General features: G+C 38.6%; 1 protein-coding gene across 1 annotated transcript; it reads right to left on the bottom strand.

Annotated features, from left to right (window-relative positions):
• Positions 1–2,638: 2,638 nt before the first annotated feature.
• FAM240B (family with sequence similarity 240 member B) lies at positions 2,639–20,389 on the bottom strand. Its single transcript, XM_060102665.1, has 2 exons — positions 20,247–20,389; positions 2,639–2,732 (listed from the first exon to the last, which is right to left on the bottom strand). The coding sequence occupies exons 1-2, from the start codon at positions 20,387–20,389 to the stop codon at positions 2,639–2,641; spliced, it is 237 nt and encodes a 78-aa protein (XP_059958648.1).
• Positions 20,390–26,214: the final 5,825 nt, after the last annotated feature.

Here is a 26,214-nt window from a genome sequence, read left to right as displayed (position 1 = left end):
TGGACATATATACACTACCGAATGTAAAATAGTTGGCTGGTGGGAAGCAGCAGCATAGCACAGGGAGATCAGCTCGGTGCTTTGCGATGATCTAGAGGGGTGGGATAGGGAGGGTGGGAGGGAGGTTCAAGAGGGAGGGTATATGGGGAGATATGTATGCATATGGCTGTTTCACCTTGTTGTACAACAGAAACTAACACAGTGTTGTGAAGCAATTATACTCCAATAAGGGATCTATTAAAAAAAAAAGAAAACTATGATACATATTGCTGGCAGCAATGTGGGAGAAGGGTACTCTTGTAAACTGCTGGTTCATAGGGGAGTTTCGTCAGCCTTTTTGGGAAGTGTTCTAGTGACATTTTAAAAGAAACTGCAATACTGTTTTTTCTAATTTCCCATTTCTGGAAATCAGTTTACTTTCCAGCTCAAAACCATTAGAATAAAGGACCTGTGAACAAGAGTATTTACTGCTGCATTGTTCAAATGACAAAAACCTGGATGTAGCATGATTGTCCATCCCTAAAAGAATTGTTGACTTTATTATGGAACATCCACATCATGGTATAATATGATCCCATTAAAAATATATACTGGAGCCAAACTGACTTCAAAGCATTTGTATCAGGAACAGTTGAGTGAGGAAAGCAAGATGCAGGAAAATGTGATATGATCTTATTTTATAAATTGTTACCACACAAACACATTCACACAAAGTCCTTTAGATGTAGAGTGAGTGTGTGTGTTTGTGTGTGTATGTGAGTGTGCGAGTGAGTGTGTGTGTGTCTGCACATGTGTATGTGAACACAGAGAAAACTACAGGAGGACTCAGACTAGGTAATTAATATGGGTAAGGGGGGTACAAGTGTTGCTGATGGTAAAGAGTGCAGAAAAAAGGGAGGGAGCAAGCCAAGACAGTAAAGACAAGGGATAAAAGGTTAATAAAAACAAATAAAATCATATCAGCATATATGATATGATCATATTTATGCACTTATATAAAATTATATACATATGTATGTATAGACAAAATCTGAAAAAATTAAAAATGCAAACCTAATCTGTTCATTTCTCTACCTAAAATCTGTCAATGGCTTCCTAATCCCCTGTGGATCAATGCAGGATCTTTAGCTTGGGCTCCAGAGGCCCCTGCTCATGTCTCCACTCTCCTATAAAACAGCTGCCCTCCTCATTCTGTGTCACAGACATGCTTCCTGGTTCTTCACCTCCCAGGAAGGACTCCCAGGCCCCCACCACACTGCAGCCCTCCTGCTCCTCTTTAGTTCTTCACAACATGCTGTTTCTTTTCTTCTGCATGACTCTTACTCATTTTTATGTCTCAGCTTAAACATCAGTTTCTCAGGGGGCTTTCGCTGACTCTCAGATGGGGTTATGTATCCTGCTATCTATTCCCATGGTTCTCTGTCCTTACTAAAATTCTATTTTATTATTAGCTTCTTTTCCCAAACTTTGCTCAGATTTTCCCAGCTGTAATTTACTGCTTAGTTGTTATATCTGAATTGGATAAGAGCTTAGAGCAAAGACCTGAACATTGTACCCTGGATCTCATAACTGTGGGGATGTGGAATCACCTCTCCAACCCTCTTGCCACCCTGTGGACCTCTCAGCCATAGGATCTCTTTTAGTTTTATAGGGACAGCAGTTTATGCCACCACATAACATCTGTGAGTGCTCTGATACCCTCCCCAGCATTGTCTGTGTCATTCTCTGGGTCCCTCTGGCCATCTGTGCTCCTTGGCTGCCTCAGGCTTCCCACTCTGCTCCTGTCCCCTGTGATGAATCCCTGGGTAGAGCAGAAGAGGAGCCCTAGTTCCTGTGATTGACAGAGTCCCTCCTGATCTGTGAGCGTGATCACGCTCTGGGCCTGAGAGGAGGCTGCAGTGAAAGTGACTATAAATTCCAAAACATTCTAAAGACAGCTTGGAGCTGGCACTTGCTATAGCAGCAGAGAACTAACCACGACAGGCGTGAGGGAGTTAACACAGGGCACACACCAGTGAGGGCACGACAACCAAGTTTATTAAGCATTATTTTGCTTTCACTGCATGTTTCTAATTAAATGTTTGTTTAAAAAAAACCAATTTATATGAAGAGAAAATAATTTAGTTCAGTTCATTTTCAAACCATAATGTTAAAAAATTATTCTTTTCATAATAACAGCTTTCTTTCTGTAAGCAGTAGCATTTCTGTCTTCACAAAAAAGGGAAAACAGGAAAACAGATTGTATGACTATGTTTTTCCAGAAGACCTAGGTAAGCCAGTTTCTCAACAAGGTCATTGCCCCTGGTAAGCTTGGATAAAATAACAAGATTTTTTTACATAAGAAGAAAATGTGGAAATAAATTACATTACATGTTAACTCAAAGAGATTTTTATGTTAGATAACCCGAGCTTCTTAGCCCTTGGAGGTCATCCTGTCCTCTGCGGCAGGGAGGATTGAGTTGGATAAAGACTCCCATTAGCACTGGGGGAGGTTTCACATGTAAATCCCCTCACAAATGGGAGAGCAAATAGAGAGTGTCCTGCTTAGTAAGTCAACATAATTTGCGTGTCAGTTTTTTCTCTTAGAAAAGTGCCCTTGGTGGCTTGTAATCTTTGAAGTGGATGAGACAGGAAACTCTCAGCCCACAGTGTTTGCCTGCTTTTCCTTCCCATCAAGATTGTCCAACATCCCCAGCCTTTTCTCCAGTCTCTGCTTCCATTCTTCTCTGAGCCTGAGGAGGGGAAACAATATAAGTGGTTAGTGCATTTGTCTATACATCTGCTGGTCCAGAGCAGCTTTTTTTGTTTTGGTGTTTTTTTTCCTTCTGAAGAATAATTTTTAAGAGAAATAAATGGCTTTTACAAATTAATGAAGAAAAAAATCAATAGAGTAATGAGCAGTCTATGAATATGTAGTTTTCTCCAAAATTTATTCCTTCCTACCTTGGTATGTGGACTCAGTGTAATATCAATCAAAATCCAAGCAGGACTTTTCTGTAGCTATCAACAAGCTGATTCTAAATTTTATATGGAAAGGCAAAAGAAGTCAATTAGCCAAAACAATTTTAAAGTGGAAGAAAGTTGGGAGACTCATACTACATGATTTTGAGGCTTTAATGTAAAGCTACCATCATCAAGACAGTGTAGCATTGGTGAAGGAAGAAATAGCTCAATGGAACAGAATAGTGTGGAAATAAACATACACAAATATAGCCAACTGATTTTTGACAAGGTACAAAGGCAGCTCAATGGAGGAAGGATAGTATTTTTTTTTTAATAAATGATGCTGGAACATTATATATCCATATTTTAAAAAGGCCTTTGATCCACACTCCACGTCTTATACAAAATTAACTAAAAATGGATCATAGGCATGAATGTAAAACGTAAGACCAAGGCTTCAAGAAAAAAGCCACAAAATAATATCTTCATGACCTTGGGATAAGGAAACAATTCTTATATACATTACAAAAAGCATGATTCATAAAAGAATAAAAAATTTGGGACTTCATCAAAATTAAAACAATTTGTTCTGTGAAAGATACTGTAAAGAGAATAAAAGACAAGCTGCAAACAGGGAGAAAATATTTGCAAGTCACATATCTGATAAGGGACTTATTTCCAGAATATATATAGTTTCAAACTCAATGATAAGAAAATAATATAATGGGGAAAATATTTGAACAGACATTTTCCTAAAGAAGTTATATGGGTGGCAAATAAACATGTAAAAGATGCTCAACATAATTAGGAAAATGCAAATTAAAACCACAATGAGGTACCACTTACTTCATAGAATAACCAAAACAAAACAAACAAAAAAACCAAAACCGGGCTTCCCTGGTGGCGCAGTGGTTGAGAGTCCGCCTGCCGATGCAGGGGACACGGGCTCGTGCCCCGGTCTGGGAAGATCCCACATGCCGCGGAGCGGCTGGGCCCGTGAGCCATGGCCGTTGAGCCTGCGCGTCCGGAGCCTGCGTGTTTGGAGCCTGTGCTCCGCAACGGGAGAGGCCACAACAGTGAGAGGCCCACATACCGAAAAAAAAAAAAAAAAAAAAAAAAAACCCAAAACCAACTCCTTCCCCCACCTTCCCTGGCAAAACCAAAAACCAACCCCCACCCCCCCAAACCAAAAAACCCTCACAACAAAACTCAAACCAAGTGTTGGCCAGGATGCTGAGTAACTGGAACTCTTTTACATTGCTATTAAAATGCAAAACGGTGCAGTCAGTTTGTAAAACAGTTTGGCAGTTTCTTATACAGTTAACCATACACTTACCCTATGACCCAGTAATTTCAATCCTGTTTGCTCAAGAGAAATAGAAATTTATGTTCACACAGAAATCTATATGTGAATGTTACAGCACTTTTATTTATAGTCACCAAAAACTGGAAACCACCTAAATGTCCTTCAATGGGGACTGGATCACCAAATTGTGATACATCCCTACTACAGAAAAGTACTCAGCAATGAGAAGGAATGGATATACACAATTGATACACACAACAAGAAGAATAAATCCCAAGTACATTGTGCTAAGTGAAAAGAGCCAGACACAAAAGACTACATACTGTATAATTCATTTATGACATTCTGGAAAAGGCAAAACTATAGGGATGAAGTGCAGATCAGTGGCTGCTATGGACTGGAAATTGGGAAAGGAGTTGACCACAAAGGAGAAGCATAAGGGAATTTTTCAGAGTGATGGAACTATTCTATATCTTGACTGTGGTGATTACATGACCCTGAGCATTTGTCAAACTCATAGATCTGTACACAAAAAGAAAAGAAATGCATGGTGCTTATAAATCAATTAAGAAAAAGAAAGTCTATAATCAAACAGGCAGAGGCTATACAAAGGCAGTTTCTGAAGAAGAAATCCAGCTAGTTCCTATGCATATGAAAAGATCTCAACCAAACCTGTAATTAATTAAATTCATTTTAAAACAGTGAGATGCCATTTTCACCTGTCAGACTAACAATGATTAAGAGTTTGACAACACACAGTGTGAGTGACTGTGGGAATTGGCATTCCCATACTTAGAGTGGAAGTTTCAAACAACGTCTTTGCAAAACAAGGAGGCAATAGTTATCAAAATTTAAAACACTCATCTTTTGACATATCTTCATTTCTATGAAATTATCCCATAATGCTTATCCATGTATGAAAAATGTATGTACAAGTATTCTTATTACAACATTGTTTGTAAAGCCAAAAAATGAAAAACAACCTAAATGTCCTTCAGTGTGATTGTTTAAATTAATTGTCACATCATTATTGTGGAAAACATTAAAGAAGTACTGAAAGTGCCAATATAGAAAAACTTCCAAGATAGCATAAGTTAAAAAAGGAAGGTGCATATTAATACTATGTATAAAATAGATAACTAATGAGAACCTACTCTATAGCACAGGGAACTCTACTCAGTGCTCTGTGGTGACCTAAATGAGAAAGAAATCAAAAAAAGAGGGGATATATGTATATGTATAGCTGATTCACTCTGCTGCACAGTATAAACTAAAACAATATTGTAAAGCAACTATACTCCAATAAAAAAATTTTTTAATTAAAAAAGGAAGGTGCAGAGTATTGAAGATTGTGTAGGTCCCATTTTGCATAAAAATACAGCACGCTTATTTATTTGCTTATAAAACTAAAGTTTTGGAGAGAGATATATGAGAAACTTAATGTCAGTTTTCTCTGGAGAGCAGGTCTAGGAGCCTAAGTGTGAAGGACACTAGTATTAAAAAGTATACACTTGGGGAGACCTTCAAAATGGCAGAGTAGTAAGATGTGGAGATCACCTTCCTCCACACAGATACATCAGAAATACATCTACACGTGGAACAACTCCTACAGAACACCTACTGAACGCTGGCAGAAGAACTCAGACTTCCCAAAAGGCAAGAAACTCCCCCACGTACCTGGGTAGGGCAAAAGAAAAAAGAAAAAACAGAGACAAAAGAATAGGGATGGGACCTGCACATCTGGGAGGAAGTGGTGAAGGAGGAAAAGTTTCCACACACTAGGAAGTCCCTTCACAGGCGGAGACGGGGTGTGGCGGGGGGCGGGGGAAGCTTCGGAGCCACAGAGCAGAGCGCAGCAACAGGGGTGCAGAGGGCAAAGTGGAGAGATTCCCACACAGAGGATCACTGCCAACCAGGACTCACCAGCCTCAGAGGCTTGTCTGCTCACCCTCCGGGGTGGGCAGGAGTTGGAAGCTGAGGCTCGGGCTTCAGAGGCAGACCCCAGGGAGAGGACTGGGGTTGGCTGTGTGGACACAGCCTGAAGGAGGCTAGTGTACCACAGCTAGCTGGGAGGGAGTCCGGGAAAAAATCTGGACCTGCCTAAGAGGCAAGAGATTGTTTCAGGGTGCGCGAGGAGAGGGGATCCAAAGCACCGCCTAAACGAGATCCAGAGACAGGCGTGAGCCGCGGCTATCAGCACAAACACCAGAGACGGGCATGAAACGCTAAGGTTACTGCTGCAGCCACCAAGAAACCTGTGTGCAAGTACAGGTCACTATCCACATCTCCCCTCACAGGAGACTGTGCAGCCCACCACTGCCAGGGTCCCGTGATCCAGGGACAACTTCCCTGGGACAACACACGGTGCACCTCAGGCTGTTGCAACGTTACGTAGGCCTCTGCTGTCACAGGCTCACACCGCATTCCGTACCCCGACCTCCCCCGAGCCTGAGTGAGCCAGAATCCACAAATCAGCTGCTCCTTTAAACCCATCCTGTCGGTGGGAACAGATGCCCTCAGGAGACTTACATGCACAGGTGGGGCCAAATCCAAAGCTGAACCCCAGGAGCTGTGCAAACAAAGAAGAGAAAGGGAAATCTCTCCCAGCAGCCTCAGGAGCAGCAGATTAAATCTCAACAGTCAACTTGATGTACCCTGCATCTGTGAAATATCTGAATAGACAATGAATCATCCCAAAATTGAGGCAGTGGACTTTGGGAGCAAGAGTAGACTTGAGGTTTGCTGTATGTGACTGACTGGCTTCTGGTTTAATGTTTATCTTAGTTTAGTATTTAGAGTTTATTATCATTGCTAGATTTGTTTATTGATTTGGTTGCTCTCTTCCTTTCTTTAAAATAGATGCATAAATATATTTTTTTCCTTTTTCTCTTTTTGTGAGTGTGTATGGGTATGCTTCTTTGTGCGATTTTGTCTATATAGCTTTGCTTTTACCATTTGTCCTAGGGTTCTGTCTGTCTGTTTTTCTGTGCTTTTTTCTTTTAATATAGATTTTAATGCTTGTTATCTATGGTGGATTTCTTTTTTGGTTTGGTTGCTCTTTCTTTCTTTTTTCTTTCTGTCTTTCTTCTTTTTCTTTTTTAATCACTTTCTAATTTTTAAATTTTAATACTTTAGAAAATTTTTATTTTAATAATTTTATTTCTTTTTTCTTTCTTTCTTTTTTTCTCCCATTTCTTCTGAGCCATGTGGCTGACAGGGTCTTGGTGCTCCGGCCGGGTGGCAGGCCTGTGCCTCTGAGGTGGGAGAGCCAAGGTCAGGACATTGGTCCACCAGAGACCTCCCAGCTCCATGTAATATCAAATGGTGAAAGCTCTTCCAGAGATCTCCACCTCAATGCTAAGACCCAGCACCACTGAATAAGCAGCAAGCTACAGTGCTGGACACCCTATGTCAAACAACTAGCAAGACAGGAACACAACCCCACCCATTAGCAGAGAGGCTCCCTAAAATCATAATAAGGTTACAGACATCCCAAAACACACCACCGGATGCAGTCCTGCCCACCAGAAAGACAAGATCCAGCCTTATCCACCAGAATACAGGCACCAGTCCCCTCCACTAGGAAGACTACACAACCCACTGAACCAACAGCCACTGAGGGCAGACACCAAAAACAATGGGAACTATGAACCTGCAGCCTGTGAAAAGGAGACCCCAAACACAGTAAGTTAAGCAAAATAAGAAGACAGAGAAACACACAGCAGATGAAGGAGCAAGGTAAAAACCCACCAGACCTAACAAATGAAGAGGAAATAGGCAGTCTACCTGAAAAAGAATTCAGAGTAATGATAGTAAAGATGATCTAAAATCTTGGAAATAGAATGGAGAAAATACAAGAAACATTTAACAAGGACCTAGAAGAACTAAAGAGGAAACAAGCAACGATGAACAACACAATAAATGAAATTAAAACTTCTCTAGATGGAATCAATAGCAGAATAACTGAGTCAGAAGAACGGATAAGTGACCTGGAAGATAAAATAGTGGAAATAACTACTGCAGAGCAGAATAAAGAAAAAAGAATGAAAAGAATTGAGGACAGTCTCAGAGACCTCTGGGACAATATTAAACTCACCAACATTCTACTTATAGGGGTCCCAGAAGAAGAAAAGAAAAAGAAAGGGACTGAGAAAATATTTGAAGAGACTATAGTTGAAAACGTCCATAAAATGGGAAAGGAAATAGTCAATCAAGTCCAGGAAGTGCAGGGATTCCCATACAGGACAAATCCAAGGAGAAACATGCCAGGATACATATAAATCAAACTATCAAAAATTAAATACAAAGAAAAAATATTAAAAGCAGCAAGGGAAAAACAACAAATAACATACAAGGGAATCCCCATAAGGTTAACAGTTGATCTCTCAGCAGAAACTCTTAAAGCCAGAAGGAAGTGGCAAGACATATTTAAAGTGATGAAAGGGAAAAACCAACGACCAAGATTACCCAGCAAGGATCTCATTCAGATTCGACAGAGAAATTAAAACCTTTACAGAGAAGCAAAAGCTAAGAGAATTCAGCACCACTGAACCAGCTTTACCACAAATGCTAAAGGAACTTCTCTAGGCAGGAAACACAAGAGGAGGAAAAGACCTACAATAACAAACCCAAAAAATTAAGAAAATCTTAATAGGAACATACATATTGATAATTACCTTAAATGAAAATGGATTAAATGCTCCCACCAAAAGACATAGGCTGGCTGAATGGATACAAAAACAAGACCCACATATATGTTGTCTACAAGAGAAACACTTCAGACCTAGGGACACATACAGACTGAAAGTGAGGAGATGGAAAAAGATATTCCATGTAAATAGAATTCAAAAGAAAGCTGGAGTAGAAATTCTCATATCAGGTAAAATAGACTGTAAAATAAAGACTATTATAAGAGACAAACAAGGACACTACATAATGATCAAGGGATCAATCCAAGAGGAAGATATAACAATTGTAAATATTTATGCACCCAACATAGGAGCACCTCAATACATAAGGCAAATGCTAACAGCTATAAAATGGGAAATCGACAGTAACACAATCATAGTAGGGGACTTTAACACCCTACTTTAACCAATGGACAGATCATCCAAAATGAAAATAAATAAGAAAACCCAAGCTTTAAATGATGCATTAAACAAGATGGACTTAATTGATGTTTATAGGACATTCCATCCATAAACAACAGAATACACTTTCTTCTGAAGTACTCAGGGAACATTCTCCATGATACATCATATCATGGGTCACAAATCAAGCCTTGGTAAATTTAAGAAAATTGAAATCGTATCAAGTATCTTTTCTGACCACAACACGCTGAGACTAGATATCAATTACAGGAAAAAAAGTTTGTAAAATATACAAACACATGGAGGCTAAACAATACAATACTAAATAACCAAGAGATCACTGAAGAAATCAAAGAGGAAATCAAAAAATACCTAGAAACAAATGACAATGAAAACACAATGACCCAAATCCTATGGGATGCAGCAAAAACAGTTCTAAGAAGGAAGTTTATAGCAATATAATCCTACCTCAAGAAAGAAGAAACATCTCAAATAAACAACCTAACCTTACACCTAAACAATTAGAGACAGAAGAACAAAAAAACCCCCAAAATTAGCAGAAGGAAAGAAATCATAAAGATCAGATCAGAAATAAATGAAAAAGAAATGAAGGAAACAATAGCAAAGAACAATATAACTAAAAGCTGGTTCTTTGACAAGATAAAATTGATAAACCATTAGCCAGACTCATCAAGAAAAAAAGGGAGAAGACTCAAATCAATAGAATTAGAAATGAAAAGGGAAAAGTTACAACACACACTGCAGAAATACAAAGGATCATGAGAGATTACTACAAGCAATTACATGCCAATAAAATGGACCACCTGGGAGAAATCTACAAATTCTTAGAAAAGCACAACCTGCCGAGACTGAACCAGGAAGAAATAGAAAACATAAACAGACCAATCACAAGCACTGATATTGGGACTGTGATTTAAAATCTTTCAACAAACAAAAGCTCAGAACCAGACGGCTTCACAGATGAATTCTATCATACATTTAGAGAAGAGCTAACACCTATCCTTCTCAAATTCTTCCAAAATATAGCAGATGGAGGAACACTCCCAAACTCATTCTACGAAGTCACCATCACCCTGATACCAAAACCAGACCAGCTGTCACAAAGAAAGAAAACTACAGGCCAATATCACTGATGAACATAGATGCAAAAATCCTCAACAAAATACTAGCAAACAGAATCCAATAGCACATTAAAAGGATCGTACACCCTGATTAAGTCAGGTTTATCCCAGGAATGCAAGGATTCTTCAATATATGCAAATCAATCAATGTGATACACCATATTAACAAATTGAAGGAGAAAAATCATAGGATCCTCTCAATAGATGCAGAAAAATCTTTCGACAAAATTCAACACTCATTTATGATAAAAACCCTCCAGAATGTAGGCATAGAGGGAACTCACCTCAACATAATAAAGGCCATATATGACAAACCTACAGCCAACATAGTTCTCAATGGTGAAAAACTGAAACCATTTCCTCTAAGATAAGAAAGAGACAAGGCTGTCCTCTCTCACCACTATTATTCAACATAGTTTTGGACGTTTCAGCCACAGCAATCAGAGAAGCAAAAAAAATAAAAGGAATTCAAATTGGAAAAGAAGAAGTAAAGCTGTCACTGTTTGCAGATGACATGATACTATACGTAGAGAATCCGAAAGTTGCAACCAGAAAACTACTAGAGCTAATCAATGAATTTGGTAAAGTAGCAGGATACAAAATTAATGCACAGAAATCTCTTGCATTCCTATACACTAATGATGAAAAATAAGAAAGAGAAATTAAGGAAACACTCCCATTTACCACTGCAACAAAAAGAATAAAATAACTAGTAATAAACCTACCTAAGGAGACAAAAGAGCTGTATGCAGAAAACTATAAGACACTGATGAAAGAAATTAAAGATGATACAAATAGATGGAGAGATATACCATGTTTTTGGATTGGAAGAATCAACATTGTGAAAATGACTCTACTACCCAAAGCAATCTAGAGATTCAATGCAATCCCTATCCAACTACCAATGGCATTTTTCACAGAACTAGAACAAAAAATTTCACAATTTGTATGGAAACACAAAAGACCCCAAATAGCCAAAGCAATCTTGAGAAAGAAAAACGGACCTGGAAGAATCAGGCTCCCTGTCTTCAGACTATACTACAAAGTACAGTAATCAAGACAGTATGGTACTGGCACAAAAACAGAAATATAGATCAATGGAATAGGATAGAAAGCCCAGAGATAAACCCACGCACATATGGTCACCTCATTTTTGATACAGGAGGCAAGAATATACAATGGAGAAAAGACAGCCTCTTCACTAAGTGGTGTTGGGAAAACTGTATAGCTACATATAAAAGCATGAAATTAGAACACTCCCTACCACCATACATAAAAATAAACTCAAAATGGATTAAAGACCTAAATGTAAGGCCAGACACTATAAAACTCTTAGAGGAAAAACACTCTATGACATAAATCACAGCAAGATCCTTTTTGACCCACCTCTTAGAGAAGTGGAAATAAAAACAAAAATAAACAAATGGGACCTAATGAACTTAAGAGCTTTTTCACAGTAAAGGAAACCATAAACAAGATGAAAAGACAACCCTCAGAATGGGAGAAAATATTTGCAAATGAAGCAACTGACAAAGGATTAATCTCCAAAATTTACAAGCAGCTCATGCAGCTCAATAGCAAAAAAACAAACAACCCAATCCAAAAATGGGCAGAAGACCTAAATAGACATTTCTCCAAAGAAGATATACAGATTGCCAACAAACACATGAAAGGATGCTTAACATCACTAATCATAGAGAAAGCAAAACAAAACTACAATGAGATATCACCTCACACCAGTCAGAATGGCCATTATCAAAAAATCTGCAAGCAATAAATGCTGGAGAGGGTGTGGAGAAAAGGGAACCCTCTTGCACTGTTAGTGGGAATGTAAATTGATACAGCCACTATGGAGAATAGAATGGAGGTTCCTTAAAAAACTAAAAATAAAACTACCATCCGACCCAGCAATTCCACTACTCTGCATATACCCTGAGAAAACCATAATTCAAGAAGAGTCATGTACCACAATGTTCATTGCAGCTCTATTTACAATAGCCAGGACATAGAGGCAACCTAAGTGTCCATTGACAAATGACTGAATAAAGAAGATGTGGCACATATATACAGTGGAATATTACTCAGCCATAAAAAGAAACAAAACTGAGTTATTTGTAGTGAGGTAGATGGACCTAGAGTCTGTCATACAGAGTGAAATAAGTCAGAAAGTGAATAATAAATACCGTATGCTAACACGTATATATGGAATCTAAAGAAAAATGGTTCTGAAGATTCTAGGGGCAGGACAGGAATAAAGACACAGACCTAGAGAATGGCCTTAGGACACGGGGAAGTGGAAGGGTAAGCTGGGGCGAAGAGAGAGTGGCATGGACTTAATATATTCCCATATGTAAAATAGATAGCTACTGGGACGCAGCCACATAGCACAGGGAGATCAGCTTGGTGCTTTGCAATGACCTAGAGAGATGGGATAGGGAGGGTGGGAGGGAGACGCAAGAGGGAGGAGATTCGGGGATATATGTTTATGTATAACTGATTCACTTTGTTATAAAGCAGGAACTAACACACAATTGTAAAGCAATTATACTTCAATAAAGATGTTAAAAAATGTATATGCTTGGTTAGTTTCTTAAGTTGGATAAATCATTTTATTCATTTAATAGGGCTGCCATAACAAAATACCAGACTGGTTGGCTTAAACAACAGACAATTATTGTCTCACAGTTTTGGAGGGTGAAAGTTCAAGATCAAGGTGTTAGCAGGTTTGATTTCTCCCAAGGTCTCTCTCCTTTACATGCAGATGTCCTTCTTGCTCCATCCTCATGTGGCCTTTCCTCTGTGTTTGTGCATCCCTGGTGTCTCTTTGTGTATCGTATCCTCTTCTCCTTATAAGGACAACAGTTACTTGGATCGGGTCCCACCCTAAAAGCTCTCACTTTAACTGTCACTTGTTTTAAAGGCCCTATCTCCAAATACAGTCACATTCTAAGGTGCTGGCGGTTAGGACTTCCACATATGAATCTGGGGGGACACAATTCATAACAATGCTAAAGCAATGCATGATTATTATGGATAAATTAGAATACACAATAATGAATAAAGAAAAATTGGATTCAACCTTAATTTTTTACTCTTGTAAATAACCCTAAAATTAGTATGATAATAATTAATACTCTTTCCATATACCAATCTACTTTCCTTGAAGAGATCCCCAGAGGTGAATAACTAGAGGGTATAAATATTTTGAAAGCTGTAGACACCTATTATCAAACTGACTCCAAGAAATTTCTTATGTAAAACTCTGCTCAATTATGGACCCAAGAAAGAATGGAAAGAATTTGGAATGTTGGCCTGTTGTTTGGTGGTGATGTTGCTTAAGCACATTAGCAACCAAGGATTAAAAGTTGAAACATTGAGAGAATAGGGACATGGGGGAATATCATCCTCATTCTACCTCAACTTTAAATAGAATGAATGACATAGAAATATAGTTTGCCGGTTTGAAAGGGAAGATAAAACATGTAACTGCTGCTCTCCCATTAGTGGACATAGATCCATGCACATTTTTCTTAAGAAGTGATGATTTATTGAGATTATATGACCTTATATTGAGATCCACCTATTCGTAATTTTAATAATTATACTCCTTCATTATGGTTATTAAATAATAATCTTGTTATTTTATTTGCAATCAACCTCTCCAACCTGGGAAATATCCAAGCTCACAAGCTCCCGTTGTTAAGCATCTCTGATAATAATTCTGCCTCCAAATGTACATGACTTTTGGCACCTGGGGTCTTTTAAGGCTCAGTAATAAAGGTTGCTGCCTGTATGTTTCATTGAATAGTAGGGACATAATATAGTATGAATTCATCATTAATTAAAGGGGCTTTAACCTTTCCTTGGTGTGGTGGGTATGAAAATGTGTTACTCAGAGATCCTGCTGGCCAATTGCCTGTTTTTGTAAATAAAGTTTTATCAGAACACAGCCCTGCCCATTTGTGACATATTGTCTGTGACTGCTTTCATACAATGGCAGGATTGAGTAGTTGCAACATACAGCACTTGACCCACAAACCCAAAATATTTACTACTTTGTCCTTTATAGGAAATATTTGCTGATCCCTCATCTAGATTTAAAAAAGTGATGGAGAAAATCTTAATAGTGCAGATTAAACTTAGAAGTGTGCCCTGTCTTCTATAACTATTATGTTGTGAATGGCAAAAAAAGAATGTGGAAAAGCTCTTCCGGCACTAGAAAACTATCATCCTTAACAATCTGACTTTGCTGAATTGTATAGTAATTAAACATTTATTCGTTGTCTGATTTTGTCCCATCATGGCTGAATTGCAGCCATAGGTTGGCTATACAGACGAAAGGTTGACAAAAACCAATAGAAGGATGCTGTGAGAATCAGTTGGACATATGAAATGTGTAATAAAGAGCATTGCATGTTTTCTTCTTATTTGTAAAGTATATGTCACACATCTTTATAAAAGTAAAATTTATGATAAAATTATGTACATATATATGTGTATACATTTTTTCCACAGAGAGACAGTCATTAAATGTTTACCAGCACACCAAAACTTGCTTCCCATTTTTCTCTCACAGGTGCTTCCCCCAATAAATCTCACACCCATCTAATTTCATCTTGCCCTCTGCTTCTTGGAGGAACCAAATCAACACATTTGGAATGATGAATTTATTCTAGGAAAAGAATTTAGGAATCTGGGGTTTATGACACATTTATTCATTTTTTGTATTAGCTATATCACCATTTATTGCCAGATGGATGATAGATGCCACTAACTACCTAGTTCCCATTAAATCCTATTTTATGAGTATTTAGACTGTTTCCTGCCCCTTTCTGGTCAATGTCTTTCATCACTGTGTTGCTTCCCTTTATCTTTGTGCTCTCAGTAAGCCGGTGAATATAAGTGTATATATGGATCTTTTCTTTTGTAGTAAGGAAGTTCAATATGAGAAAGATAATGCTTAAAAATTGGTATGCAGAGTCAGATACAGCAGAGGAGCAATAAAACTGACATTAAACTTGAAGAGAACATTTTTTTCCTTAAGCCTAGAAATATTGACCTCACTTTTCAAAAGGAGACCAAATGATATTTACTATTTATTGTTCTAGATTCATCTGATTTGTGAAGGAGTTGTAATTAGTATCTAGGAACACAGATTCTGCTTGATTTGACTAGAAAGGAGGACTTCTTTTTAAGAACCATAAGCCAGAATCACAAATCAGAATCACAATGTCCTTATTAATAACCACAGAAGATCAACTGGGTACATAATTAGTTTTTTTTTTCTATCATGTGCTTGCTAGGCCCTAAAGATATGTGTCAGTTTGGGTCCTCCAAGAAGCAGATTCAAAGGAATCAACTATGAAAAATAAAGGAGGGGTTGGGGGAAGAAACAGAAATGGTAAGGGATAGCCTTCAGATTAGCATGCTGGTCTAACACCTGTGAAAGGAGAGTGAGAAGTAAGGAATGATTGGGTAGGAAAAGGCCCGAACCACAGCATAGTTCTGAGAAAGCTTAGCTGAGCTGGTGAGGAGTCCCTGGGTAAAAGTTTCCCAGTAGAGGAGTTCTGTCACACAGGAGTTTACCAGGACTAGCTACCCCGGCCATGCTCAGTCATTGGCTAGAGCAGTCAGGGGTAAATGTGGCCTCAGCTCAAATAAAATGGCAGATCCAGAAAGACAGCACCTAGGGCTCTTAGTCAACTTTCTCCCCATTGCAAGTTTAGAGCACATCTGTGGCTACCCCAATATGTAAAGAAGAGCAGTAAAATAATAATCCTTGTCATCAAGGAAGTTATAATTTACCGAGTCCTTGATCTCCCAATTCAGATTTCACACTATAATCATAATCTCTGTGCTTTTGTTTTAATATGAAAGGTCAGATGATGCTTTTGCTGCCCCTATTCCTGTGTAATAATGAACATGCCTTTACAGTGGTTTTTCCATAGTGGGGAGAGATGGGCCTCATCCTGGTTCCCTTTGACCTTCAGCTCACCAGCTGGATCTGGTCACGGGGCAGCTCAGCATACTGCTCTGAACAACTCAGTTTACCAGCCATATACCTCACCCCCTCAGTTTGAATGAAAAAACTAACTAAAATTTTTCTCACTGGTTATTTTTCGTAGACTAAATCTTATAAAAAGTTTGAAATGATGATCTCACCTGGCTTGGAGATTATGAGTTGGATATTTTGTTACCTGTTCTGAAAGCATCCTGATTGACATAACTGATAAGTAGGAATCAAAGCAGAGGGAGGTGAGTGGTCTTGGGGTGAGACCTGATAAACCCCTCTCCTCACTTAGACACTCTGAGCTCTGCTAAATTCTGAAGAGGTATTTTGAAGATCATACTTCTTGCATTAAAACATTATTATTTTCATATAAGCATTGTACATTTACTCAGTTATAGTTACAGGCTGGTTATTTAGGCTTAGGTGTTCGTATAATTTATCATCTAAATTGAGATACTTTGGAAATAAAAGGGAGCACAATTCATAATTATAACAAATTGATATACGTACACCTGGACTGTCCCAACACACCAGGAGATTTGTTCATTGTACCTACAGTACACTTGACTTCTCTCAAATTGCCTCAATCAGTTATTTGCAAACAGATTTCAACTTCTCCAGGGGACTGATGCCTGCTGGGTTGCTTCTTTCTAGCCAGACTCAGAGAGAGTAAGAGGGTTTCTAGTTCTGAGGCCACCCACTTTGCCTTGTGATCTCACCACCAGGGCTTCTTCCACACACACGTGTTCCTAGGGTAAATGGATTCTCTGCAGCTCTGGTTGCATTCCTCTCAGTCAGTGAACCCGTAGGCATGTGCTAATGAGCATGTCCATGGTGAAACACCTGTTTCCACTATACCCAGCTTTGGCACAAGGCCTTGCCAGTTAGCCCAGCTGAGGAACATAAGGCATTATTGGCTCTGTTCTGCTATCAGCAAAGGCATTGGTGGAAATTTTTGAGGTTTTTTTCTTTTTTTTTTTTTTTTGAGGTTTTTGTTTTCTACTGTTCATTTAGAACATTTCTTGATTGCACAGTGGCTTGAAATCGCCACTTTTATAAATGGAGGGTAAAATAACAAAAGGTGTCAGTGTTATGTGTATGTCTCAGGTTATGCACTTACATATAAGCATTTTGGAAAGCCATAGCCTTAGGTGAAATAGGGACCCAAGGTTTTATGCCATTCATTGGTCTGGTCAAGTGTATCCTGGAAGATAATTATTCTAGGGCAATATTTCAAACTGTTTGCTTACATAAGCAATATTTTAGCAAATATTCTGACATTCTGGTTTTGGTTTAAAAATATTTATATTCTTTCTGTACAACTTGGTTCATCTGGGATATATGTGGCTGTATTTTTTGTTTTGTTTTTGTTTTTTATCAAAAATAATAACAAAACCACTATGTTGTCATTCATTGTTTACCAAATTAAGAAGGCTTTTTGGGTTTTATATTCATAGTTGATAGGGGGCAACAGCTCTGGTAAGTGAGACTCAAGAACAGAGGAGGAGACCATAGAAGCTGCCTCTCCTCCTCCAGCCTCTGCTGATTTTCCTCTTCTCTGAGCAAGGCAGCAGCTCTGTCTCCATCTTCAAACATTTATTTGGGAGAGACAATGCTAAAACGTTTCATGATGAGCACATTTTGAAGATTTATTCTCTTGGCTATAGAAGGAAGAGAAAACTGCTCCAAACTCTGAAGGGAGTCTTTTTAGGGGGCACATTAGAGCCTGGATAATTAATTCATTTGTTCTATGGGCCATTTGCAAATGGTTGCTTTTTTTTTAATAACTTTTTTCCTAATTATATTATGGTACAGTATCATTTTAGAAACTTTGGAAAAAATAGAAGAACACATGCACACAAAATTTGCCATTCCACCAGTCAAAAATAACCCTCTTAATATTTTAGAGTATTTTCTTCTAATCTTTCCCTATACATATGGATAAACTGCATCTATATATTTATAAAGTCAGATCATATTGCAAATTTTGCTCTTAATCCCACACGCCAGGGTTTCTGGAAAGGAAGATGCAGTACAGGGCTCATGTGAGGATCTGGCTCCCAGTGGGCTTGTGTGCCAGGACTAGGGAAGGAAGATGGCAGGGACCATACAACTGACTCTTCTTGCTCCCCTGGACTCTTCAGGACTGGATGTTCTAACATGTAACTCTTTTAGCATTTAGAAAAACCTGGTTTTTCTTGCTGGACAACCAGGAATGTAACTGGAATAATGGTAGAGCTCTTCTCTGGATATAGAGAGAGGCTATTTCCCCTCAGGAGCTGAAGAAAATTTTTTAGAAGTTAATGTTCGTGCAACACATGTGAATTACACATGTTTGTAGCTCAGCATACTCAGAAACATGGAAGCACATGCCTTGCTGTCCAGCAGAACATACAGATATGATTCCACTTATAAGTGGGCATCTCAGCAAATAGACAGCCTGGCTAGGCTGTTCCCATTTTAGGGACAGAGAACCCAGACAGTCCCTGAAAAGTTGAGCTGATCCGTCTGCTCCAGGGCACTACATGTATGAGAGCAGGTGCTGGCCCTTTTAGTCAGAGCAATGTTGACACTTGTAACACATGTCTTCTCACGTAAATAAACGTTCCCCTCTCAGCAGACTTCTTTGACTAGAACAAGTTCAACGGCCAGTAAGAGGAAGATCACATTATTCTTCCCCCAAGAATCTTAATATGTATCATCTCAGATGTGGGATCTTTCACACTTATACACATCTGTTGACCTAACTCAGAAATTTAGTGTATCTTTGTGTGCTAAGGATTGCAACAGAGGCAGGGTGAGGAAGAGATTTTTTCAGTTCATTAAGATATAAATAACAGAAACTCATTTTTGTTTGCACCAAAAAAAGCTTGTTCATATCTATAAGTCATTGGTTCTCAATCAGGGGCAACTTTGCCCTCCAGGGGACATTTGGCAATGTCAGGAGTTATTTTTCGTTGTCACAATGTGGCAGGGGAGTCCTACCAGCATCTAATGTTTTGAAGGATGCTGCTAAACATCTTACAAAGCATAGGACAGCTGCCTTAGTAACAAAGAATTATAAGACCTTAAATGTCAGTTGTGCTGAGGTTGAGAAACTCTGATATAGATGGTAGCAAGACTAAATGAGTAGATGAATTAATCATGTCTTTAATTATCTATATTTTATGATATTTTGACATCTTAAAAAGCTTTCTGGCTGCCCTTGACAGGGCTAGCCTTCTTCTGCATGTCAACCAATCCTGAGTCTGTGGCCCTAACCACCTCCTTATCTAACTCTCATAGATAAAGCCATATTTCCCCTGCCCTATATCATCCCAGGACCAGGCCAGGCACCAGGCAACTAAAGATGATCCCCAAATCTCACAACCCTCAGGAATTATTCAAACTAGCCAATCTTAAACTGTTTACTCTGCCTTTCCTTTCCTTTTCCTTGGAAACCCTGATAAAGGCTCTGGCTTAGACTTTCCCTCTGCTTTCATCTTCTGCCACGCGGCCAAAACCTGGTGCTTATCCTGTGGCCCTGAATGTCATGCAGTGATACTCTCTCTGAAAGCTGTGTGTATAATAAATGTCTTCCTTCTAAGCCTCATTCTCCTTTTGTCTTGTGGCTACACCGACTTGACCATACTACCTCCAATATTTGCATTATTAGAACAGTAGGTAATGAAAACAATTCAGTTTCCCCATCTTCACATCTGGTATATTTCTGGGGAAATCTACCTTAAAAAATAGTAAAGAAACAATCCACATACTTTCTCAGGGCACTCCTTCCCTGACGATCTTCCTCCAGTTCCCGGTAACCAGTCTGTTTGCTAATTTCTTTCTCCCAGAAGCTTTTGAGCTCATGACAAGTTTCAGAGCAGAAGACTTCTCGACGTATATATTGATTGTTCATCCTCTGAAAATAAAAGAAAAAACAAATCCAAGTACTTCAAATAAAGCCACTCTAATTTTGGAGTGATGAATGATGAGTTTGAATCCATACACTGCCAATTACACTTTTTGTGACTGTAGACAAATCACACAGTCACTATGATTTTGTTTGTCAACTGCAAATGGGGATAATAATGGTTAATGTCAGAATATACTGTGAAAAATTTTGAAATGAACAAAAATACAAAGGATGTCTGATAACCCTTCCAGATTATCTGATTCTACAAGGGCCTGCCCCTTTCATGCCTTTGAGCTATTTTACAACTCTGTAAATTATAGAAAAAGTATAGTAATGCAAATGATTTTTGAACATAGAGATTCAAATATATTTTGTCCAGTGGAATGTGATTGATATCCCTGTGAATATCAACCAATATCATCTACTTATAAATTCATTTTAATATTCTTGATTGTCTATATATGTGTTTTTTTAATTCTCCTTGAATCAGTTGTAGTATCTTACTAGTTTTCTTATTAATTATAGTAAGTTAAGTAAAATATTTGATACAAGTTCATTTTATATTTGTATGAGAGTCATGGTTTTAACTTAAAAAATTATCTTTAACAATTATTTCACAGCTTTGTGTGTGTGTAGAACGAGATGGTGTATGCAAAGCTCTAAACACAATGCAAGGCAAATAACAGGCACCCAGAAAATGTTATGTTCTTTCCATCTTTCCTCACATAATAACATCTACTATTTATTGAGCATATAATGTGCAATAGGCTTTTCTTACACACCATCCCATTTGATCCTCACTACAACTCTGTGAGATGGGTGATTCTGAACTCATGTTTCAGATGAGAAAACTGAGAGGACAGAATTTGCTTATAGCCTCATAACTGAGCATGAAAGAGCAGAAATTTGGATCTAGGTCTGTCCATCTTCAAAGTGGATGCCCTCTATTTTATCAATCCTCATCACAAGAAATGGTGACTGTATTTGGAAGTATACATGTTTACTACTAAAAAACATTTACTTTTTACTTAAACATTGCCCATTTTCCAGATCTTAGTGGCTCTAGTGGGCAGGTAGACGAAAAGGACTGCAAAACAAATCCTTTTCTGCCTGCTGGTGAGTGCCTGCTCAGAGAAGAGCTTTGTCCCTGGCTGGAGATTGGAAAGGACCTGGACCTTCACTCCCTTGCTACAGAGTCCCAGTGAACCCATTCAAGCTGGATTGCTTGGGGGGGGGGGCAGCCCAGAGGATTGGGGGTGAGAGAGAAGTTTAGAAAAGCTTTCAGGGAATAAATAACCCATTTATTATTTCATATTTATAATATAGAATGGTAATTCTATATTATAGAATTATAATATTTTATGCTATAGAATATGCAATTTATAATATAGAATTATTTATAATACAGAATAACATAGAATATTTTATTTATATTATATTTATAATAACAGACTGACACCTGTGCCAGAGGTGGCAAGACCTTCCCACTTGTAGAGATATATAAATGTCCTAAAGTAGGAAGGAACTTTGTTTTCTGGAACTGAAGGCCACTTTGAGTATTCTGTAAAGATTTTTTAAAAATCCACTCCTATTTTTCCTCCTAGACCCATCTTCTATTCATCTGGTCATTTCTGTAGCCACAACTGACTTGGGCAAAACTGTGCCAGAAGTGTGTGGGAGGGCACTGTACCCTGGGGCTCTCCAGGTTCTCTCTGAGCCTGAGCTCTGAAGAGTGGAGCAGGGCCTGTCCTGTAGCCTGATGGGAGCACATGTTCTCTCCTGTAAGCACACATTTCCCATTTATTTTCTGTCCTTGGCTAATGGATTCAGTGCACAGATTTCTAATAAATTCCTAGTCACTTGACATTGAAAGAGTTGTTAACATTGAATCTATAGTCATTTTCACAATATTGATTCCTCCAATCAAAGAACATGGTATATTTCTCCATCCATTTATTTCATCTTTGATTTCTTTCATCAGTGTTTTATAGTTTTCTGAGTATAAGTCTTTTGCCTCCTTAGGTAGGTTTATTCCTAGGTATTTTATTCTTTCTGTTGCAATGGTAAATGGGAGTGTTTCCTTAATTTCTCTTTACGATTTTTTGTTGTTAGTGTATAGGAATGCAAGAGATTTCCGTGCATTAATTTTGTATCCTGCAACCTTACCAAATTCATTGATTAGATCTTGTAGTTTTCTGGTAGCTTCTTTAGGATTTTCTACGTATAGTATCATGTCATCTGCAAACAGTGACAGTTTTACTTCTTTTCCAATTTAGATTACTTTTATTTCTTTTTCTACTTTGATTACCATGGCTAGGACTTCCAAAACTATGTTGAATAAGAGTGGCAAGAGTGGATTCAATGCAATCCCTATAAAATTACCAATGGCATTCTTCACAGAATTAGAACAAAAAATGTTACAATTTGTATGGAAACACAAAAGACTCCAAATAGCTAAAGCAATCCTGAGAAAGGAAAATGGTGTTGGAGGAATCAGCCTCCCTCAAGTCAAACTATACTACAAAGCCACAGTAATCAAGACAGTATGGTACTGGCACAAAAACAGAAATATAGATCGATGATGCAGGATAGAAAGTCCAGAGATAACCCACGCACATACGGTCACCTAATCTATGACAAAGGAGGCAAGAATATACAATGGAGAAAAGACAGCCTCTTCATAAGTGGTGCTGGGAAAACTGGACAACTACATGTAAAGAATGAAATTAGAACACTACCTAACACCATACATGAAAGTAAACTCAAAATGGATTAAAGACCTAAATATAAGACTGGACACTATAAAACTCTTAGAGGAAAACATAGGAAAAACACTCTTTGACATAAAACACAGCAAGATCTTTTTTGACCCACCTCCTAGAGTAATGAAAATAAAAACAAAAATAAACAAATGGGACCTAATGAAACTTAAAAGCTTTTGTACAGCAAAGGAAGCCATAAACAAGACGAAAAGGCAACCTTCAGAATGGGAGAAAATATTTGCAAAAGATGCAACAGACAAAGGGTTAATTTCCAAAATATACAAACAACTCATGGAGCTCAATATCAAAAAAACAAACAATGCAAATAAAAAATGGCTAGAAGACGTAAATAGACCTTTCACCAAAGAAGACATACAGATGGCCAAGAGGCACATGAAAAGATGTTCAACATCACTAATTATTAGAAGAATGTAAATCAAAACTCCAATGAGGTATCACCTCACACCGGTCAGAATGGCCATCATCAAAAAATCTACAAAAAATTAATGCTGGAGAGGGTGTGGAGAAAAAGAAACCCTTTTGCACTGTTGGTGGGAATGTAAATTGATACAGCCACTATGGAGAACAGTTTGGAGGTTCCTTAAAAAACTAAAAATAGGACTACCATATGGCCCACCAATCCCACTACTGTGCATATACCCTGAGAAAACCATAATTCAAAAAGGTGCACTTACCCCAATATTCACTGCAGCAGTCTTTACAATAGCCAGGACATGGAAACAACCTAAATGTCCAACAACAGATGAATGGATAAAGAAGATGCGATACATATATACAATGGAATATAACTCAGCCATAAAAAGGAAAAAATTGGGTCATTTGTAGAGATGTGGATGGACCTCGAGTCTGTCACACAGAGTGAAGTAAGCCAGAAAGAGAAAAACAAATATCGTATATTAAGGCATATATGTGGAATCTAGAAAAATGGTACAGATGAACCTATTTTCAGGGCAGGAATAGAGGTGCAGACATAGAGAATGGACATGTGGATGCAGGGTGGGAAGGGGAGGGTGGGACGAATTGGGAGATTAGGATTGACATACACTACCATGTGTGAAATAGATAGCTAGTGGGAACATGCTATAAAGCACAGGAAGCTCAGCTCGGTGCTCTCTGACGACCTAGATGGGTGGGATGGGGGGGTGGAGTGGGAGGGAGATCCGAGAGGGAGGGGATATAGGTATACATATAGCTAATTCACTTCATTGTACAGCAGAAACTAACACAATATTGTAATGCAATTATACTCCAATTTAAAAAAAAAGTTGTTAACAAAAGCATATGTCAGACTTTAAAAAGTATGTATCATATTTTAAATTTTATTTCATAGAACTAGAGTCTAGGATGTGTGCAATTAGGTTTCCTGTGAATTTCAAGCTGCAGGAGTGTCTAAGCCTCTCACTTTCCTGATATGACCTCTGCCTCTATAAATGCTAGATAAGAAAGTAGCACTTGCTTTGAACTGGGAGGAAGGTGTTCATGCAGACTTGCAATTTAAGTAGACAAAAGGTAATGCAAGATTCATTCACACATTCTTTTATTACAAAATGTCCCTAAAAATTTTAAGTTTATGTTAGGTATCTGGTATTCAAAAAAGGATAATTTGGTCTAATAGGAATGCATTAAATTTTTTTCCTTGAAATTTTGAATTAATATTTTTTTCTAAAGAGATTTTCATTTTTAATAAAAGAGGTCTGTTCAGGAACACAGACTGCTCACATCATCATTTCATCATGTCATTTCACACACATTCCATTTGGATAAAAGGTGTAGTTTGGATATGGAAGGAGGCTTTATTCTAAAAAACATTGTAGCTGTGTAATTATGAGCTAGGTTAAGAGAAACAGCTGAAAGCAGGGTAGTATACAGGGTGGTATACATCCAAGGAATAAATTAAATCAGCATAAGCCTTTGGGAAATCAGGCAGCAGTCTCTGAAGAATCTGATGCATGCTGGCTCTGCTTCCTGTTCCCTTTGGGTCAGGAAGCACTTCTGAGGCTGTGACCTTTGGGAGGACTTGAGGAAGGGTTGAACTCAGACGTTCTCAGGGGCCAGACCAGGCTCCCTTTACTCATAAGGAAGTGAAGCTACTAGGCCTGAGCAACAGGGAGCCATGGGCACTGTGGTCATCTGCAGAGCACATGCTCTGCTTCAAGACATCCCATTCAAGGAGGTGAACACTGTGCTTGCTGAAGAAAAGAGGGTTTTCGGCTACATGCAGTCTGACGGCTCCGTAGTTGCTCCTCTTAAGGGATGCATTCTCTATCTGAAGCTTTAGCTTTATGTCTTTCTTCCTTAGCTTTTCTCACAACCTCCTCCCCAGGCTCTCCCTGAAGGGCCTTCTGAACTATTTCACTTTCTCTCTGCCTCCCTTCTTCCTACACATTCCTGCCTCCAAACCTGAATGTGCAAACAGCATCCTCACAGTCCAGACTGGTTCTTGCTGTCATCCCAGCAGCAACTGGGATTGAAACTTTCTACCAAGCCTCACCTCACTCACTAGAGGACATGTGGACACAGCTACCTACCAAACACAACTTCGGTTTTGGTCTCACTCACCAGACCTGGAGGCTGTGCTCTGACAGCCAGGATGGCCAGGGAGCTAAGAAGGAGGACGGAGGACTGTTGTCACTACTGTGACTTTAGGCAATAACCCCTTCAGGTGCTCTGAGCCCCAGTTTCATTATCCATGAACTAGAGTTTAAACATGGCAATATAGAGGAAAACACCTAATACGCTGCCATTCATTCTCCAAATGTTCATCTACCAATACAATACAGGCTTACCCTCAGGGAGCTCACAGTCTATTGTCCCATCCCTGGTAAGAGATCAAAAATGTTAACTGAATTTGAGCCATCACCTAAATAAGCTCTCATTGTCTATTTTACAAATGATATTAAATGCTTTGCTCCTTCTTGACTCAGACCATATTTAAGGTTTATTTATCTCTGTTGCTGAGCTGTCAGAACTAGAAACCCTTAATCCTCAGGGATAAGAGGCTTCCCTTCTTGTCCAAGGCCCAGGATTGGACTGTGTACAGAGAAC

The sequence above is a fragment of the Mesoplodon densirostris genome, chromosome 6, assembly GCF_025265405.1.
Source record: "Mesoplodon densirostris isolate mMesDen1 chromosome 6, mMesDen1 primary haplotype, whole genome shotgun sequence".
NCBI classification, from domain to species: Eukaryota; Metazoa; Chordata; class Mammalia; order Artiodactyla; family Ziphiidae; genus Mesoplodon; species Mesoplodon densirostris.
The sequence above is the reverse complement of the archived record's forward strand: the minus strand, read 5'-3'. Positions and strand labels throughout refer to the sequence as shown.

Excerpts from the sequence above, each read along its gene's own strand:
- FAM240B (XM_060102665.1), bottom strand. The coding sequence starts at position 20,389 with ATGAACAATCAATATATACGTCGAGAAGTCTTCTGCTCTGAAACTTGT. Across the intron at positions 2,733-20,246 it reads GGAAGGAGTGCCCTGAGAAA|GCTCAGAGAAGAATGGAAGC; the intron begins GTATGTGGATTG and ends TCCCCTCCTCAG.